At 51.1% G+C, this 18,334-nt stretch overlaps 1 protein-coding gene across 1 annotated transcript in view; it reads left to right on the top strand.

Moving 5' to 3' along the window:
- Positions 1-1,134: 1,134 nt before the first annotated feature.
- Positions 1,135-18,334, top strand: part of Slit1 (slit guidance ligand 1) — a 143,007-nt gene continuing 125,807 nt past the window's right edge. Inside the window, exons 1-3 of the mRNA XM_038336276.1 lie at positions 1,135-1,331; positions 15,236-15,307; positions 17,210-17,281. Of these exons, the coding sequence (XP_038192204.1) occupies positions 1,135-1,331; positions 15,236-15,307; positions 17,210-17,281 (341 nt within the window). The remainder of the gene's footprint in view (positions 1,332-15,235; positions 15,308-17,209; positions 17,282-18,334) is intronic.

The raw sequence follows: 18,334 nt of genomic DNA, 5'->3' as shown, positions 1-18,334 counted from the left end.
CCCCGCACACAAAGCCCAGCCAGGACTCTTGTTACCCCAGCTGGCTGACTGGCTGGCTTGCTTCTGTTCTCCGGGGGGGGGGGGGGGGGGAAGAGCACTGCCATTTCGGGAGAGCTGGTGTTGAGGGAGGAAGACTAACCTGGCTTGGGGCTTTTGTGTTCTCTCAAGGTTTTGCACTCAAGGTCCAAGGCTGAACAACTTGGAGAGGCAACCTGGGACCAAAAGCTTCACCAACAATTGACAAAGGAAGTTGTTGGGGTCTGGTGACTCCTTTAGCCATAGGGAAAGTCTGCGGTCCCAGAGAAGGTGTGGCAGTGTGTGTGTGTGTGTGTGTGTGTGTGTGTGTGTGTGTGTGTGTACGCATCCCTTTGGTCCTCTGGGCCAGCAGCTGCGGGTGCTGAAGTGGCTGGTCTAAATGTACACATCCTTAGAGAGAGAGAGAGACAGAGAGAGAGAGAGAGAGAGAGAGAGAGAGAGAGAGAGAGAGAGAGAGAGAGAGAGAGAGAGAGAGAGAGCCTACAGAGCAGGTCCAGCCTGCAACCCCCCTTCTCCCAAGCCCCTGGCGCCTGGGAGGTTGCACCTTTGAAACTGTATGCCAGCGGCTGGGCCTCTGCTGCGGCAGAGGAGTGGTTGGGAGGAAGCGGGCGGTGGTCCGTGCTGCTGGGGGGAGGGCGGGAAGGGGTCTGGCTCTGGATGCGTGCTTTTCGATTGATGGATGACTGCCGGGTGTGAGTGAGCGAGCGAGCGAGCGAGCGTGCGGGTGTGTGTGTGTGTGTGTGTGTGTGTGTATGTGCGCGCGCGGGCGCGCGCGCACGCGAGGTACGCGCGCGCGAGGCCTGCCCATTTTCCTCCTCGTAGCAGTCAGTTGGGAGCTGGAGTGAGGGAGAGGGAGACGCTGGCAGCGAGTTCCGGGAGAGGAGTCCTGCGCCCTCTGCTTAAGGCGCCCTTCCTGGATCCGAGCACTGACCGGGTCTCTGGGAGCATCTAGGTGCCACCCGTACCGCTAGGTCGCATTGCACGATCCCTCCCGGCTCTTCGGTGGCTCGGCGGGGATAGCACCTGGGGACGGCCCCAGACGGGGATGGTCAGCGGCTGCAGCCGTCTGGCACGCAAGCGGGATACTGTGAGGGCACCATGGCGCTGACGCCCCAGCGCAGGTCCTCTTCGGGACTGAGCAGACCGGAGCTTTGGTTGCTGCTGTGGGCAGTCGCGTGGCGCCTGGGGGCCACGGCGTGCCCCGCCCTCTGCACCTGCACCGGCACCACCGTGGACTGCCATGGCACAGGGTTACAGGCCATCCCCAAGAACATCCCACGGAACACCGAGCGCTTGTGAGTACGACTCCACCCGTCCACTGGGACTCCTCCCCGCCCAGGTTGCTCTTCCACCCTGACGCATCCGAGGGCCGGGGCTGAGGTGGGGGCGCAAGACTGTTGGGCTCCGTTGCCAGTAGAGGAGTCGGTGCCTTGGTAAGGTCTTTCGGAAGCCAGTAGCCAAGAGCGCCGCTGTCTCCAGGTGCCTGATTCAAAGGGCCCTGGACGTGTTGCCAGCCCATCTTCACACCTGCCCGTTGCGCTCTGCACGGTGGCAGTCCCTTCCCACAGCACAGCATTTTATTCCGCCAGGATACCTGCGAATCGGTGCCAGAGAGTCTTCCTGGCACCCAGGAGAAAATCTTCCCACACACGCCAAGCACAGTGTCTCCCTTTGGACATTTGGGGCTTGGATGGGTTCTGAGCGAGCAGGTGGATTTGGGCTCCCAGGGCTGGCTGCTTGGTGCCACGGAGCAGAAGTTTCTGGGCTCTTATTCTACCCATTGTTTGTCCCCAAAGCCTTGCTAATTCTTCCCTTAAAGGTGTCAACAACATACCCCCTCCTTCTGTCCCCATTCCCAGCCGGCAGACAGACAATGGAACCCGAGGGCCTTGGGTTTGGGGTTTGGGGCATGTGACATTCAGAACCCTGTAAGGGTAGATGTGTCCTGGACTAGATGCCCAGGAATGATACTAGAGGTGAGAGGGGAGACGCTTGGAGCGAGGCTCGAGGTTGAAGATATTGATGGTGACAAGTCACAAAAGCCACCATTCCTCTTCCCTTGTTCTCTTCTACTTCTGGATTCTTGAGGGAACTCCACCCTTTCTAGACCTGCTTAGCACGGTAGAGCCTGCGTTTAGAGACCTGTGTGATATGTTTTTTCTTTTCCTGCCGAATGCGGTCTGTGTGAAGTCCCAGCATCTAAGAACACCACAGTAGTGTGAGGACACGGGTCTGTGTGTCTTGCCAGTGGATTTCTAGTCATTCAAAGGGCTTTTGTACAGCTCTCAGAGGTGACCACACCGGGAGATTTTCATTGCTACTTTGGAAAAGGCTGCTGCTGGCTTCTTTGAAGAGGGTTCCCCCTTTCTTTCCACACTTCTGGGTGACTGCAGTGAGCTCCAGAAAAGGTATACATATTTTGCTAACTTTTGAGCATATTTTCATGAGTCCCAGCTGGTCAGAGGCACACCCCGGGGAGAACTGTTTGATACATCAAACTCTGAAGTACCAAGGCCAGCAATTAGTGAGAACACTTGCCCCAGACTCTCTTTGGCTGGGTTTGAGACATTCCTGTGACAGTTTTAGAGACTTTGCAATCTATATGCAATCTAGTTGGGAATTGGTATATGTGTGTGTGTGTGTGTGTGTGTGTGTGTGTAGAAATTGGGGGTGGCACCAAACTGAGTTTCCTCGAGGCAGCCTCACGGACTTGGAGAGGAGCTAATGACCAAAAAGTCTGGAGGATCTCTGAGGTCATCAGTCACCTGATTGGCCTGTTCTTTCTGGACACTATTTCTGTCCCCTGCTTTACATAGTGGTGTGTTTCTTCTGCAGCTGCTATCCTGGCAGTAGCCTGCACATAAAACACATGAGCCCCGCTCCTTTGTTTTAAAGCTGACTCTTCGGCATTCTTGTTTCCTGCTACTTTGAAAGTTTAGGATAGGGTCTGTTTTGACTTTCATGATTCCTTTAGTCTTTCTTTAGGGGAGGGTTGGTTGGTTTGTTCGTTTGTTTGTTTTGAGACAGGGTTTCTCTGTGTAGCCTTGGCCGTCCTAGAACTTGTTCTGTAGATAAGGCTGATCTCAAACTCAAAGAGATCCACCTGCCTCTGCCTCCCGAGTGCTGGGATTAAAGGCGTGTGCCACCACTGCGTGGCTCTTTAGTCTTTTATAATCAATGAGATAAAGTGAATCTTGGGATAGAGCAGAGCAGGGTTGGAGACAGCCCAGGTTTGAAGCAGTTCTGTGAAGTAGTGGCTGTGAGACTTAGGACAAGTTACCAGACTCCTCCGAACCTTAGTTGTTTTCTATACGGAAAAAGAGTTTGGGTTAAAATGGGTTTCTGCTCCTTGGGAGGATGGAAGGCCGTGTTTGGAAGAAGCTAGACTTCTGATACTTGCTAAGTAAAGGACTATCAGTAGCACAGGAAGAGACGTCTCATGCTTCATCAAAACAGTGCCTACCCTGGGTGCAGAGACCCCAACAGAGAGTGAGTCTGTCTCCGCCTTCAAAGGGCAGATGGTGTGAAGGACTAGACAGGGGACAGTTAGCTAGAAGATGTAGGGAGAGGCCAGGCTAGCCCTGTGAGAACACTGGGTCAAGAAGCCCTTTTTGGGGGAGTGAAGGGTCTTCTTAGAAGATTGGGGAGTATTGTTAGGGTTAGTGGGTTTTGTCAGTGGAGCGCAGGCAGCACAGGTTGGAGTGGCTGCCTGAGCACAAAGCCTGCAGACAGGAGTGGCTGGCCTGGCGGCGAGCAGTTCAGATTTTTTCTGAGGCTGAATCACAGTGTCCAGAGGAGGAAGAGGTTGTAAAGAGAGATTAGGAAGGGCCGGAAAAGCCTTTCTCCAGCCTCACACTGACTTGGGGATGTCTGGGTGCGAGCCCAGAGTGAGCATCTTAGGGGAGTTGGACGTGTGTGCTGAGCAGGGACTAGCCAGCAGCTCCCCAGGCTGGGAAATTTCTGCAAGGCTGTGTGTCTGTAGTCTGCTGAGAATCCTGACTGTAGCCCAGGGGCCCCAGCAACTTTATGACCATATATTCTGTTTCTCTCAGTTCTGACTTGTTCTCCCAAGTGGTATTTTTTTTTTTTTTTTTTTTTTTTTTTTTTTTTGTTTTTCGAGACAGGGTTTCTCTGCAGCTTTAGGGCCTGTCCTGGAGCTAGCTCTTGTAGACCAGACTGGTCTCGAACTCACAGAGATCCGCCGGCCTCTGCCTCTCGCGTGCTGGGATTAAAGGCGTGCGCCACCACTGCCCGGCTTGTTCCCAAGTGGGAAGAAAGTGGTTTTCTGTGGAGACTTCTGGGGAGAGCTTGTGGAAGGCCCAGTGCTGTTGAGGAAACTGGTCCAGTCACAGAGGCTGAAGGCTGGGTGGACGGATGAGAAGGGATGCTAAATAATTCACTGTAACAACAATTATAGCGGGGAGTAAAGGACTGGAGACCCTGCTGCCAAGATGCTGCAAGAGTCTCGTCTTTGCAGGACCCTCAGAGGGACTCAGCCACACTGGCCAAATGTTAACTTTCCTGCTTCCTTCCACTCAAGGCTTTTGACTTTCAGGGGGATTTTTTTTTTTTAATGGTTTGCACTAGAGTACCCAGGAGTATGACAAGCAGGTTTAGCTTGTGTGGACACTGCTCTGCCTCACTGTCGTGGCTCCTGTAGTTTGGGCTTGCCACTGAATCTCCTGTGGGTGCAGAGAGGGAAAGATGTCTGCTGAACATCCATGCAGTCTTCCAAGGATAGAGGCAGGGCCCCTGGAAGGCCAGGATGCTGATTGTCACCCCCACTGCACATCCCCTCCTCCGGTCTACCATATTTGTCACTTGTCAGGCTGTAAGACTTGCTCTCTTGCTGTGGTCTGTGTCCCGTGTCCTTTCTCTGGTTGGTCTATCCGGCTGTAGCTGCGTATAAGCTGCCAAGGTCTGTGACTAGCCTGGGCTCCTCTCCTTAAGCTGCTGGATAGTCGATGGTCACATTCATGGTTTGGGGAGCCGATGTAGAATCTATATAATGCTGGGCAGTGGTGGTACACATCTTTGATTCCAGCATTCGGGAGGCAGAGGAAGGTGGATCTCAGTGAGTTCAAGGCCAGCCTGGTCTACAGAGTTGAGTTCCAGGACAGCCAGGACTGTTACACAGAGAAAACCTGTCTCGGAAAAAAACAAAACAAAACAAAACAAACAAACAAAAGAATCCATATAATGTTGGAATTGAGGCCAAGTCTGCCATCAAGGCCTGGCTGGGTGAGCCACTCTGGGGTCCTACAGCAGAGACTGTTCTGAGCAGGGAGGTGGCCCTGGTGGGGGTGAGTCTCCTGCTCTCACAGGCACTGGTATGGTAGCCAGGGTGCTAAGTTTAGTGCTAGACTCTGAGCAGCTGGCACAGAGACCCAGCGGTGGTCCTTCACCTGCATGCGACCCTTCTGCCCACATATGAAGGGGATAAGGACAGCTTTGCAGGAAATATGCTGCTGTACGGTAGCATGTGGCTGCTAGCCTGCCTTCCCTCGGCCTGTGGGAATAATACCTCCTATCCCATAAGACCTTCCCAAGGATTTGCTCATAATGAGTTTATGAAATGCTTCATAATTCAAACGTTTGGTGCTAATACAGCGAGAAGCCCGTGCTGAAGGCTAGAAGGTTCAGGTGTGCTTGGGAGGTATTTGCTGAGGCTCAGCCATATGCTTCAGGCCACTCTCCTGGGCTCCCGCTCCTCAGAGCATGTGGTCGTCTTACTTGAGCAAATTTTCTTCTGCCCCTTGCAATTCGGATACAGGGAGAAGGGACTCTGCAGGGTGGAGGGTCGTGATGGCATGACTCTGGTATCGCCCGCCTGGCGTTTTGTTAGTCTTGCTCTGCCTCTTGGCAGCTGGGGCGTCCTGTGGGGTTGCATTCCCTCATTCAACAGATCGCTGCTGTCTACTGAGCTCCCTGCATTTTGCTGAGTGGAAGAAGAAACGGCCTCTCCCCAAGCTCCTGTCCAGCAGGGGATCGGGAAGAATAGTTGATAGGAGAATAAAGACATAACTGCAAATTGAGATAAGTGCTTAGGAGAGGCGCACCGCTTCGAGTCCCCGGTTTCTTGCCTATAAAGTGGAGGTAATGATAGGACCTGCTTCAAAGGCTGGGCCATAGGACTGAACTCGATAATAGGCAGAGAGGTGCTGTGTGCCTCACAGAGCCTGGCAGAAAGCAAGTGCCCAATAAAAGGCATGATTATCATTGTTATTAATGTGACAGAGAGCTCCAGGGACATAAAAGGATTCTGAGACCACTCAGTGCGGGCTCCCTGCAATAACTACCCTCTTCTCTCACCAGGCAGTGGCTGTGAGCCCTGGACCACACCAGAATGAGGATTCTGTCCTTCCTCAGTACCACTTCTCAATGTGCCAGGAGCTGGCCCGTGCTGCTGGAAGCCGCAAGGCAGAGGCGTCCATGCTCTCTCGGGGCCTGTATGGGGCGGTGGGGACAGGCGGCCCCCGCGTTATCGGGAGCAGACGGGCAGGCGTTTGGCGGAGTTGCCGCCTCCAGTTCTGTGCCGGCATTAGCAGCTCGGCAGGGCTCTTGCTTAATGGGATTTTCTTCCCAAATGCTGTAATTATCGCCATACAAATACTTATTACACAGAGCAGATGACGGCCGGGCCTTGGGCAGTAGCCAGGGAGCTGGGCTGCGCTGGGGGTGGAGAATTGGAGAATTGGCTCCTGTTTTTGATGGGGCTCGCCGCCCCCTCCTCTCCTTTCTGGAACCTAGCCCGTGGCCAACAAACAGCTGTTGGGCACCTGCCGTGTGTGCATCACATCAAGAGAGGTCTGGGTATGGGCTGGTTCCTCTGGGAGCTTGCAGGGGGTGGGAGAGAAAGAATAAGTATGCAGGGACATCTGTAGGGACCGGGGGCACAGCGGCTTCCAGCACAGGCAGGCATCGCTGTGACAATGGCCTACTTTGCATCCTGGCTCCATCAGCTGCCACCTGGGAGACTTTGGGCAACTCAGCGGTGCCTCGATTTCCTGGGACCAGTGATGACATTTTGCTCGTAGGGCTGTAAAGTCGACGTGAAACATCCAGCTACGGGCTTAGACTACTGCGCAGCCTGTAGCCAACGGTCCTGTCAGTGCAGAGATGAGGGAGATGAATGGGAGGCACTTGGCCATGACAGGGAGAGAGAGGTTGGAGGTTGGGGCAGGGCTGGAGCCAACTGAGGGTTTGACTCTCAAAGGCAGGTGGAGTGGGGGAAGGGCGAGCACATTTGGGGAAACAGAGGTGAGTGACATGGATTTGGGTCGGGGTGAGGGGGGAGGAGCAGATTCACCCGAGGAGTGAAGAATTTTAAGGGTGAATTCTAGGAAAGCATTGGGTCAGGGGGCTGAGAAAGAGGAGAAGCTGTCATGGTGTGTGCGTGTGTGCGTGTGTGCGCATGAGTGCGTGTACTTGTGTATAAAAGCTTGTATTAAGTTTTTGAAAAGTCAGTGGTTTTAAAATAAATCAGCAGAGCTGAGCAAACACCTCCCGAGTCCAACTGTAGATGATTTTCTTCACTCACAAAGAGCCCTCTTGTGCTCTCTACAATTTTTTTTATTTTGTTAGAAAAGTTTCAACAGAAGTGTTAGGGACTCCCGTGTCTCCTTTAACCAGACTTGGGTGTTCATTTTATTCTATGTCCTTTCTTAGATAGCCCACGCTCACATTTAAGACACACGTGCTCAGATACAGTCTTTGAGGGAGGCTCTCACTTTGCAGCCCAGCCTGGCTTTGAACTTAGGATCCCAAGGACCAGACGGCAGGCATGTACCACCACATCTGGCCGCATGATTTTTCCCCCCATTTAAGAATAAGCTGAAGGCCTATAAAATTTTAAGTATTTGTATATTTTCTAAGAGCAACAAATCTACTAAACTCAGAACATCAGACAATGCAATCCTGTAACTCACGGCCAGTTTTCGTCAGCTGTTTTATCAGACTCTGATCAGATAGCATTTAGAGGTCATGGCTCTTCATCTTTAGTTGGGGTGTCTTCTCTGCCTTTGTTCTTTTTGACTTTGGCATACTGAGGACTATAGTCCAGCTATCAGGCTATTCTTCAGCTTGGCTTTATCCAACCGTTCCTTAGGATTACATCCCATTTTCACTAAGAATTCTAAGTAAATCACATTGTTCCTTTCTTTGTGTCCTGTGAAGAGACAAGTAGTGTCAGTCTGTCCTGGTATTGGTGACTTTCGCTCTGATCCGTAGGCACATAGATATCAACGTTGACCTGTTTTCTTCTGTGTTAAGTAGTCTCTGGGAGACATTTTGAATGTGTATAACCTGCTCTTCAGAACTTTGTCTGGGGCTTCAGACCCAATGGCTGACTCCTGGCTGCATCTTTTCCTCACCATTAGCTGATAAGAAAGGATCTCCCCTTCTCCTCCATCTGTTTGTCTAGTTATAACAGACCTGTGTTATTATATTATTTGTTGGAATCTAGTTTGTTAATGTTTCTATTCGATGTTGAGAGTAGCTCAGATTTGGCTGGTGGGAGCCGGAGCAAGCCCATCTGCTGTCCTGTTGACAGCCCCTTTGAGCATCTGCCCCAGGGGTTTTGAGCTGGGAGGGGTAAGTGGTGTTTTCAGGAATTCTGCTGCCTCCCTTTGGTGTGCAGAATAATTGGAATGGTGTTGGAGGGGGGGCAGCCGACTGCGGAGAAAGTCGATTATGTGATTTCTGTCACTGTCATTATTGCTACAGTTTTATTCTTCTTTTTAAAAAAGTCTTTTCTTTTTCTAAAATGGTTTTAGTTGATTTAATTCGTAAAGTAGTTGAATGAATTAGAAATTCAGATAGTTCCCACATATGCTTCAACCAGCTTCTCCTAATGCTAGCTTTATAAGCACAGAGCAGTTAGCCAACAATAGTTATGATATTATTAACCAGGTAATGGGCTTTTCTCCTTCTTTTCACCCCCAATGGCCCCCGAATCCCAGGGGTCCGCACTGTCTTTACTCACATCTCTCCTCAATCTCCTCCAGTCTAGGGCAGGCCTTTATCCCTTCTGACTTTTTATAACCTTGACTCTTTGGAAAGATCATTAGCTAGTTATGTTGTGCAAAGTTCACAGATTTGGTTGGCTAGTTATCTGTCTGTCTGTCTGTCTGTCTGTCTGTCTGTTTGTTTAGTTTTTAAGACAGAGTTTTACCATGTTTTTCTGGCTGGCCTGGAACTTACTATGTAGACCAGGCTGGCCTCAAATCCACAGGGATCACTTACCTCTGTCTCCCGAGTGCTGGGATTAAATGTGTGCATCACCATGCCTGACTTGTTCAGTATTTTTCATAACTTGGATGAGCCTGTGCATTTTTGGTGAGAATGTCACAGGGGTAATGTGTCCTCAGAGGGTCTTATGGGTAGATGCGTCCATGAGACTTGCTGGCTGACCTGCATCTTCTGGTAAAGATGATGTCTACTAGAGTCCTCGACCGTAAAGTGACTTTCCATACTCAGGTGCTAAGTAGCTGGGGACTATGCAGAGTCCTGTGTTCCCTCAAAGTGTCAGCTATTAATTCAACATTGATTAATGAATCCCATCTTCAACAATTAATGCCTAATTGTTATTTTCTTTTCCCCTAGTCCTTTATATATTTATTTTTAATCAACTTATTTTGAAAGACAGAGAAGCATAATAGGCTCCCCTTTTTGGAGACAGGATCTCACCATGTAGTTGTATCCTGAAACTTGCTATGTAGTATAGGTTGCCTTCAGATTTGTCATGTGCCTACCTCAGGCTCCTGATGCTGGGATTACAGGCAAGCAGCGCCATGACTGGCTGCACCTCCTTAACAGGGTAACTTGCCTGGGGGTGCCTTAGAATTTTACTTTCCCAAGGGCACAAGCTGTGTGCCATGTATCATTCTGTCCATGGTATCTGAAACATGGCACTCAAGAAACATGTGTTTAATGAGTTATTTTTCTTTTGAAAATTCCACTCCTGCTGGGACATCTCATGGGTTCTGATCTTTGCCTTAGAAATTAAGGTCATAGTGGTCAACCGAGTAACAGCCCACAGAGATGCCCATATCCATTCCCTGGGGACTTTCAACCCTACTACCTTACAACTCAACTGTAGATGGGTCAACCCAAAGATCATGAGACAATGAGGGTGATCCTGGGTCACCTGAGTGGGCTCAGTGTTATCAAGGGTCCCTCTAAAAAGGAACAAAAACCAGGACGAGACAGAGAATGTGGTGACAGAAGTAAGAAATTGGAGGTTGTTGAGGAGGAGTCCCCAAGCCAAGGTCCACAGCCAGTGAAATGTAAGGAAAGAGTTAATGGCCTGGGGTGGCCATAGGAAGCAGCACTGAGTGCTTCTGCTTTAACCCAGTGAGACACACTGGACCCCAGAACTGTGAGGTGGTGGATTTGGGCTGCTAGGATTGTGGTTATGTTTTACAGCCAGACAGAGATCTTCAGTCATCATAGAAGTTCCGCAGGGCTGAGGCCTCACACAGAGAAGCCCACAGGTCCAGTCTGGGATAGACCTGCAACTAAGTACAGCCTAGCAAAAATTGTACACTCCCAGGCTCATCCCTGACATATTGATTCTTTGGCAGAGGTGATTTCAGGAGAGTCAGATTTGGGGTGCACAGAATGAGATCTGCAAGCGCTGCTTGCTTTTGGGGTCTCCTAATGAAGAAAGTGTACCCTGTGAGGCCACAGGAGGACTGCCTCTAATTCTAACCCACACCAAGAGGATTCAGAGGAATTGCTGGTGGCAAGGAAAGGAAGGCACGTGTGGGAGGAGCTATGCTCTCCGTGGGAAGCACTAGGTGGATCTGGAGAGGAAGATGAGGAGGGTAGGACCAGCAACCCCTCTGGGGATGAGGGCAAAGCCAGCTGCTGGCACAGGAGGCCAGGATCACTGCAGCCTGGGACTAACAGCTTCCAGGAAGACGAGAAGGCAGGCAGGAACAGATGGTGGGGGTGAGTGGGTGGGAAGTTTGGGGAGGAGAGGGCAGCACGAGGAAACTCAGGCAAGCAGTCCCAGAAAGTTGCCTGCTTGTGTTATAGCAATGGTGGGAGGAGGGCCCTTGAGGGATGGGGCAGGGTGGGCAATAGGTCAGAGAAGGGTGGATACAGAGATGTACCTTGATGGTGCCTGTGGTCGCCATTGACACCCCTCAGGGAAGACTCGGCAAAAATGTTTTCCAGCTTAATCTAGGCTCTCCTCTTACTCAGCAGTCCTGGGAGAAGATGCTACTTTAACCAGCTTCTCAGAGAGGTGGAGCCATCTGCAGCGGGGACAGGACAGCTGGCTGCGCAGTGGTTGGTTGAGACTCCCTGAGTCATGGGGCTGTGAGATGTGTTTGTGGGTAGCTTTTAAATCTGACTGGAGCCTGCTGTTCTTCAGATGTTAATAAGGCCCGGCTCTCTTCACTCACTCAGCGGTACAAAGCACCTGCCAGTGCTTTGCACTGGGGCCTTGAGGCCACCTGGTTCCCCTGCTCCACCATTGATTCCTGCCTGTGCACATCTGAGGGAGACTCAAATCACTAAGCTGGCACAGGGAGGGGGGTATCCTATCCAGAGGTGGAGGATGCTGAGGAGATGCTGGGGTACAGGGAAGTAGGTTGCAGGTGGAGATCAGCCTCAGGGAGTCAGTGGCCGCTGGTAGGGGTAACTGGAAGGCTTGGCGGCTATTTGGGAGGATCCTTGTTTGCAGAGTGTTTGTGTGTGTGTGTGTGTGTGTGTGTGTGTGTGTGTGTGTGTGTATGTAAGGGGGGCAGCTCCCACCTCAGAGAAGGGGATTGCCAAGCATAAGGTACCATCTCAGTAAAGAACCAGTTGAAGTGTGACTCTCAGGATAGAAAAGTATCCATGGGATTAGATTTGCATTGGAGCCAATTCCTTCACTCCTAATGGGATTGCTACCATTTAAAAAAAATTCCCAGACAGAAACTAACACCTGTTGGTGAGGACATCAAAGGAAGCAGCTGCTGTGCAAAACAGAATGGCAATGTCTCAAAAAATTAAAAATAGAATTACTGGCCAGGAGGTGGTGGCACATGCTTTTAATCCCAGCGTTCAGGAGGCAGAGGCAAGCAGATCTCTGTGAGTTTAAGGCCAGTTTGGTCTATAGAGCAAGTTCTAGGACAGACAGAGCTATATAGTGAGACCCTGTCTTAGGAAAAGGAAAAAAAAAAAAAGAACTACTGTATGCAGTGGTTTGAGTGAGGATCTCTCCTGTGCAGCTCACATAACTCGACATTTGGTTCCCAATTGGTGGCACTGATTGAGGAATTATGTCACTGGAAGTAGGCTTGGAGAGCTCAAAAACTCTTTCTGTGCACCTAGTTCCTGCTGCTGTGCCCATGGCTCATATGATGGAACTGTAAGACAAGTAAGCCCTCCTATAAGTAGCCTTGATCAGGGTGTTTCATCACTTCACAGAAAGCAAGCTAATATACCGCGTGACCCCAAAGGATTGAGAGCAGAGCCTTGAAGAGAGCTACTTTGTACCCTTGCATCCATGTTCATAGCAGCACTATTCCCAGCTGCCAAAGGCCAATGGGTGCGCGAGTGATAAATATGCCCAGCAGACTGCCATCCAGCCTCCATTGGGAGGCTGTCCTGCATACACTGCAGCCGATGCTCTTGGAGGACCTCTGTGCCCGGCTGCTTTCACCAGCAGTGTTCCCTGGTTCACCCTGGGCTCATCTAGGAGAAGGCCCTGGGAGAGAATAGGTTGCTGTTAAGACGCACATTCTGCACGTGGAATGTTCGGGATATGCCCATCTGAGGAATGTATATATCAAGTGGGGTGCAGACGGGTTAGGGGTGGGGGTGGGGAGGGAAACAGAGAACCCACTGAAGCCAGCACTGCCAGTACCAAGTCAAGGCAGATCCACTACACGCTTCCAGAAAGCCTATCGTAACATGTGTCATGTGCCATGTTTGACCCTGGAAGAGGTGAGGAAAACAAACAAAAAATGATCAAACCAGGACTGGGAGGTTGTGGTGCACACCTTTAATCCCAGCACTCAGGAGGCAGAGCAAGTGGATCTCTGTGAGTTCAAGAGCTAGTTACAGGATGGGCTCCAAAGGTACAGAGAAACCCTGTCTCGGAAAAAAAAATATGAATAGAACAAACTTGTAGTCTTGTGTGGGGGCTGTGACATCAGTTCAGGGCTCCTTCAAATTCCTGTAACGCCACCCCTGATTTGGACTGTGGCGTAGAGGGTGACTCTGTGGCTCTGGGAGAGGAAGGTTTGCACCGGGAAGGGAAGGTTGGAACAAGGTAGGCCAAGGGGAGGGCAGGACTACCCAGGCCAAGGGGGTGGCAGGTTTAAAGACTTTGATCAGGGACTCAGGGGCTCGACTTGGAGTCTAGGAGTTAGGGGTTGGGAGTGTCTCAGGCAGGCATTGGGAGCTTATAATGTATGGTAAGGAGGTATTGTTTTGATTCCATCAGTAATGGGGGTATAGAGTAATTCCAGGACTCACGCAGGGATCAGATTCATGGCTCATAAAGATTCCTCTCGCTGTGGCTGTGGCTTTTCAGAACAGACTAGGGGAGAGCCAGGATGAATGTGGGGAGGCCATTGGAGAGAGAGAGAATATATATATATATATATATATATATATATATATATATATAGAGAGAGAGAGAGAGAGAGAGAGAGAGAGAGAGTAGGTGGAGTCAAAGTGATGCCTAGTAGCTGCTGAAGGACTCAGATGCCAGAACTTTACCCGGTAAGCCACAGCCTTGTGGAGACACACACAATAATAGAAATGGGTTAATTTAAGATATAAGAGGTAGCAAGAAAGACACCTAATTTGTTGGCCAAATAGTGTTGTAGTTTATATAGTTTCTGTGTGGTTATTCGGCTCTGGGCGGCTGGGAAATGAATGAACAGTCTCTATTTGCACGTGTGTGTGTGTGTGTGTGTGTGTGTGTGTGTGTGTGTATGCGCGCGCGCGCGTGCGCGCGTGCATATACATGTATGTATTGGGTGGGGCATTAGGTTGATGAAAAGCATGCAGATAATGGCTGCAGTGGTGGGGAAGAAGCGTCAGTGTGGCTCCTGCCTCAGGATGGATTAGATGCTGGGGTCTGAGTATGTGTTGCGGTGGCTCAGACACCGCACAAACTTTCTGGTACTGAAATTTTCAGAGAACTCTCCCTTTGGTGTGGCCTGGCTTCCTGAGGCTGAGCAGATGCTTTGGGAAGAGGAATTGCTGGATGGAGTCTGAAAGAACACTGGGAGGCTGGGTGGAAAGGGCCATACGGCTTCTGACGTGGGGTCTGTGTCTAGCATGCCCACGAGGATGCAGGTCAGAATCTGTTCTCATTTCTGTAGGTGGGCCAAGGAAAGGGCGGATGTGACCTTGGAAGGGAGGGCGGGGCAGACACCCAGGGTGGTGGGCTAAGAAGAGCCACAGCATCAGTAGGTCTGGTCTCTGGGATAGGACATCAGACTCCTTGGCCAGGTCCTCCAGGTTCCTAACTGCCTCAGGAATGGCCTTATGGGTTCCTGTATGAACCCTTCATTGGCTCCTTGTTTTTTTCTCTGCTTGCTTTCTCAGGCACTGTGTTTGCTTAGGCCCACAACCCCGAACTCTTAGTCTGTCTTCCATTCTCCTCAAACTCGGGCTGACTGACTCAGTGACTTTTCCTTGAGTTTGCTTCTCGCCTCCTCAGGCAGGCCTTTCTTGTCTTGTGGTACTCAGCTCAAGTCTCACTTCCTCAGTGTTCCCGAAATCCACAACCCTCCTGTGTTTCTCCTGCCAGAATAAAGCACTGCCATCCATGACGATACCGCAGTGTTCCCAAGGGCAGTCATGGTCTTTACCTGTTTACGAGGCTGTCACAATTGGCACCCTTCATTTTATGGGTACGGAGTCTGAGGTTTCGTTAGGATGACCTGGAATGCCCCCCACCCCCACCAGATTCTCTCCTCTGGGACCTATCTCTCCATCGAGGTGAGTCCCCAGAGTAGAGTCACGTTGGCTGGTTTCTGCAACCCCCAGCCATGTGCCATGTTCATGGTTCCTGCTGCAGGAATGTGAACTGTATAGGGGCTCAGGCTTGCTGGGCTTCTTGGCTGGGAGGGTGAGGGGGTGCTGAGGTAACCGGCTTGATCCGAGCCAGGTGGAGAGGAGTCTGAGCTGAGCCCTGGGGGCACAGACCACTCTGTTCACCACTTCTTTTCCCCCCTTTCTCTGCCAGGGAGCTCAATGGTAACAACATCACACGGATCCATAAGAATGACTTCGCTGGGCTCAAACAGCTTCGAGTGCTGTGAGTACGGGTTGCTGTCCCCCTTCTGGTCTGCCTCTCTCCTCACTCCCTGCCTTGGGTCTCTAGACAGAGTTCTGGAGGGGAGGTTGAGAGGCACAAGCTAGCCTAGGCCTTCTGTTGTGGAGCCTCCTGAGTGGATGAGGGGGTGATGCTGAGCATCCTAACCCAGAGAGGCTACTTACTGCCTTTCACATGGCTGAAAAGAATGGCGGGGGACTTGAATGCGGCAGTCTTGGCTCTTTCTATCTCTGGGAATGAAGGAAGAGCAGGCATCTTGGAAAATCTACAGGTCTCTGCTTAGTTCAGCTTGCTCTGGTGGAGCACCAACGGCTGGAAGCTGAACTACAGACAGGTTTTGCTCAGGCTCTGGAGGCCGTGATGCTGGTCCTGATCAGGCATCTGTCTGCCAGGACATCACGTGGTCTGGCTCCCTGAGCACACAGAGAGGACTCACTAATCCCTGGGTATCAGGGCTCACCCCCATCACTTTCCCACTGTCCCTAACAGCCTTGCTTCCAAAGCATCATACAGGGCCTTAGATTCAATGTGTCAGATGGAGGGGTTGAGAGCACAGTGCATCAGACAGGGGGTGGGGGTGGAGGGTGGGGTGGTGGGAGTGGGGTTGGGTTTGGGGGTGGGGAAACTGCAGCATAGCCATCATCTCCAGTGATCTCAGAAGGACTCCTCAGTGAGGCCGCAGGCCCTGGCCAAGAGAATGCTGAGGGGGACAGAAGACAGGCATGACTTCACTCACTCAGCTGTGTGAGTGGAGATCCTGGAAGTGGCCAGTACTGCCCTGCTAAGCAGCGGGTCATCCATAGTGCCTGCCAGGCAGGGCAGAGGTGAGAGGCTCGTTTGGGGTCTCCATTCCTCTGTGCTCTGCTGATATTGGGGAGCAGAGGCAGCCTTGGAACATGGGGATCTGACCTCACCACCTCAGTTAGATTTGGAGGCCCTGCCCCGTCTGGCTAGCAAGAAACTCACCATCACATGTGCAGAACCCCTTAGCTCCCACTTAGGATTGTACAAAGGTTCAGAACTGCACACTTCACAGTTCTGGGGGCCTTGGAGTGAGTGGGGGGACCTTGTGGATGATCCACCTTGAGATTGGGGGCGATGAGTTCCTGGAGTCTTTGCTGCTCCAGAACCGACCCACATTGACCAAAACTTTCCTCTTCCCATTCTGGAGAGTCCTCCTCTCTTCCTGGAACTCTTCCCATAGGCCTCCAGCAGAGAGAAAAGTATACACCATGCTTCAAACCCTGCCCAAAGCATGCAGGAGCATGCAACCCATCTGCTTGGGAGAGGAGAGGGGAGAGAACGCAGGAGAAAAAGTACTTCAGTATCTCCAAAATGATCACGCAGCATTTCATGTCTTGGTGAAAAACGCTGCCCACCAGTCAGATGCTCCGAATCAGAGCATGCTGGTCGGGAAGTTGCAGAATCCCATGGAGCCAGGTGGTTGCTTGGCCTGGGCACCCACTCCTTTCATCAGCAGATGGCCCTAGGCGGACTATGGTGCAGACAGTGGAGGTGTTGTCTGGCAACTAGCATTCTTGCTTATGTGTGTGGGCTCTGCCCAGTTGGGATGATTTTCCTCCATCGTGCTGGCCATGTCTCTTGGGTGCATGCTCTGGGCCAAAGGACAGCAAGTGCCCTGAAGCCTAGCACCTTCGTTGAGCATAGCCGTGAGCATTGGCACTGTGCTGCTCTGCCAGCCAGAGTTTTCTGTGGAACCTGAGCCAGGGAATGTGTGAAGCTGTGACCACTTCAGTTGGAACTAGGGGCCTGGGAAAGGCTCGCGTCCCACTTCTGAGCCCACACTGCTCTAGTAAAGCTTGTTGGGGTTCCTAGGAACCCTTGCTTAGCACCCTATAGCTCTTTTGTCTCTTTGTCTCCCAGGCAGCTGATGGAGAACCAGATTGGAGCTGTGGAGCGCGGAGCTTTTGATGACATGAAGGAGTTGGAGCGACTGTGAGTATTGGATGTAGGCTGGGGAGTGTGCTGGGGTTGCCAGAGAGAAGGTCAGCAGGCCTGAAGTGTGTGTAGGGGGGTCCCAGTCTTACCCTGTGTCAGAAGGCCTATAGCCTATAGTAAGGACTGAGGTGGTGGGGGCCAGCCTCACCCTGCCTGATAGTGCCTTGTGAGATGCTAGAAGAGAAAAAATAGAAGCCAGCCCCCATTCCCATCTGCAGTATAGCCCTGCTTTTACATCTCAGAACATGCGATGGCAAAAATTCATCCAACTGGAATTCCTTCCACCCATCTTTCCTGAGGTGTGGCTGCCATTCATTGATTTTGGATTCATAAAGGAAGTCACTGGTGTGCTGAGCAGAAATACCAGGGAAGCCCCCTGTAACTGGAGGTTTCTCTCCCACCCACCAGTTCCCGAATAACCACTCTGAGGCTTAATATTAATTACAAACTGTTTGGCCTAGTAGCTCAGGCTTATTATTAACTAGCTCTTACAACTTAAAACAACCCATTTTTATTATTCTATATTTTACCACGAGGCTTATGGCTTGTTACCTCTCACATCTTGCTTCCTTGGCGGCTGCTGGCATATTCCTGATTCCACCCTCCTATTCCCTTTATCTTTGCTTGGATTTCCTGCCTGGCTCTATTCTTCTTGGCTATTGGCCAAATCAGCTTCTTTATTAACCAACATTAATAAGACCTATTCACAGCATATACAGAAGGGCATCCCACTTTAGTCCCTGAACCTGAGGCATGCTTTCTTAGCTACAGGGCCACAGCAATGAGGAAGTAGAGACATGGTCAGGGTTTCATGGCTTGCTTCTGAGTGGGGCTTTCAATTTTGAAACTGGGTCTTGGTGAATTATCTTCATTTTACATTGGTGATAAAGAAAAAGAAAAGAACCTGGTGGGTGAAGATGGGGGCAGACACTTCGCCCCTTTATTGTGCTCAACCATTCGGTCCTGCAAAATGGTTTGGATGCAGATGTTGGGTGGGAGAGTCCCAAAGTTCATGTTCTTTGACCAGAAAGTTCAGTTTATATTAAGAAA

This window comes from Arvicola amphibius, chromosome 1 (assembly GCF_903992535.2).
Source record: "Arvicola amphibius chromosome 1, mArvAmp1.2, whole genome shotgun sequence".
Classification (NCBI taxonomy): Eukaryota; Metazoa; Chordata; class Mammalia; order Rodentia; family Cricetidae; genus Arvicola; species Arvicola amphibius.
The sequence above is the reverse complement of the archived record's forward strand: the minus strand, read 5'-3'. Positions and strand labels throughout refer to the sequence as shown.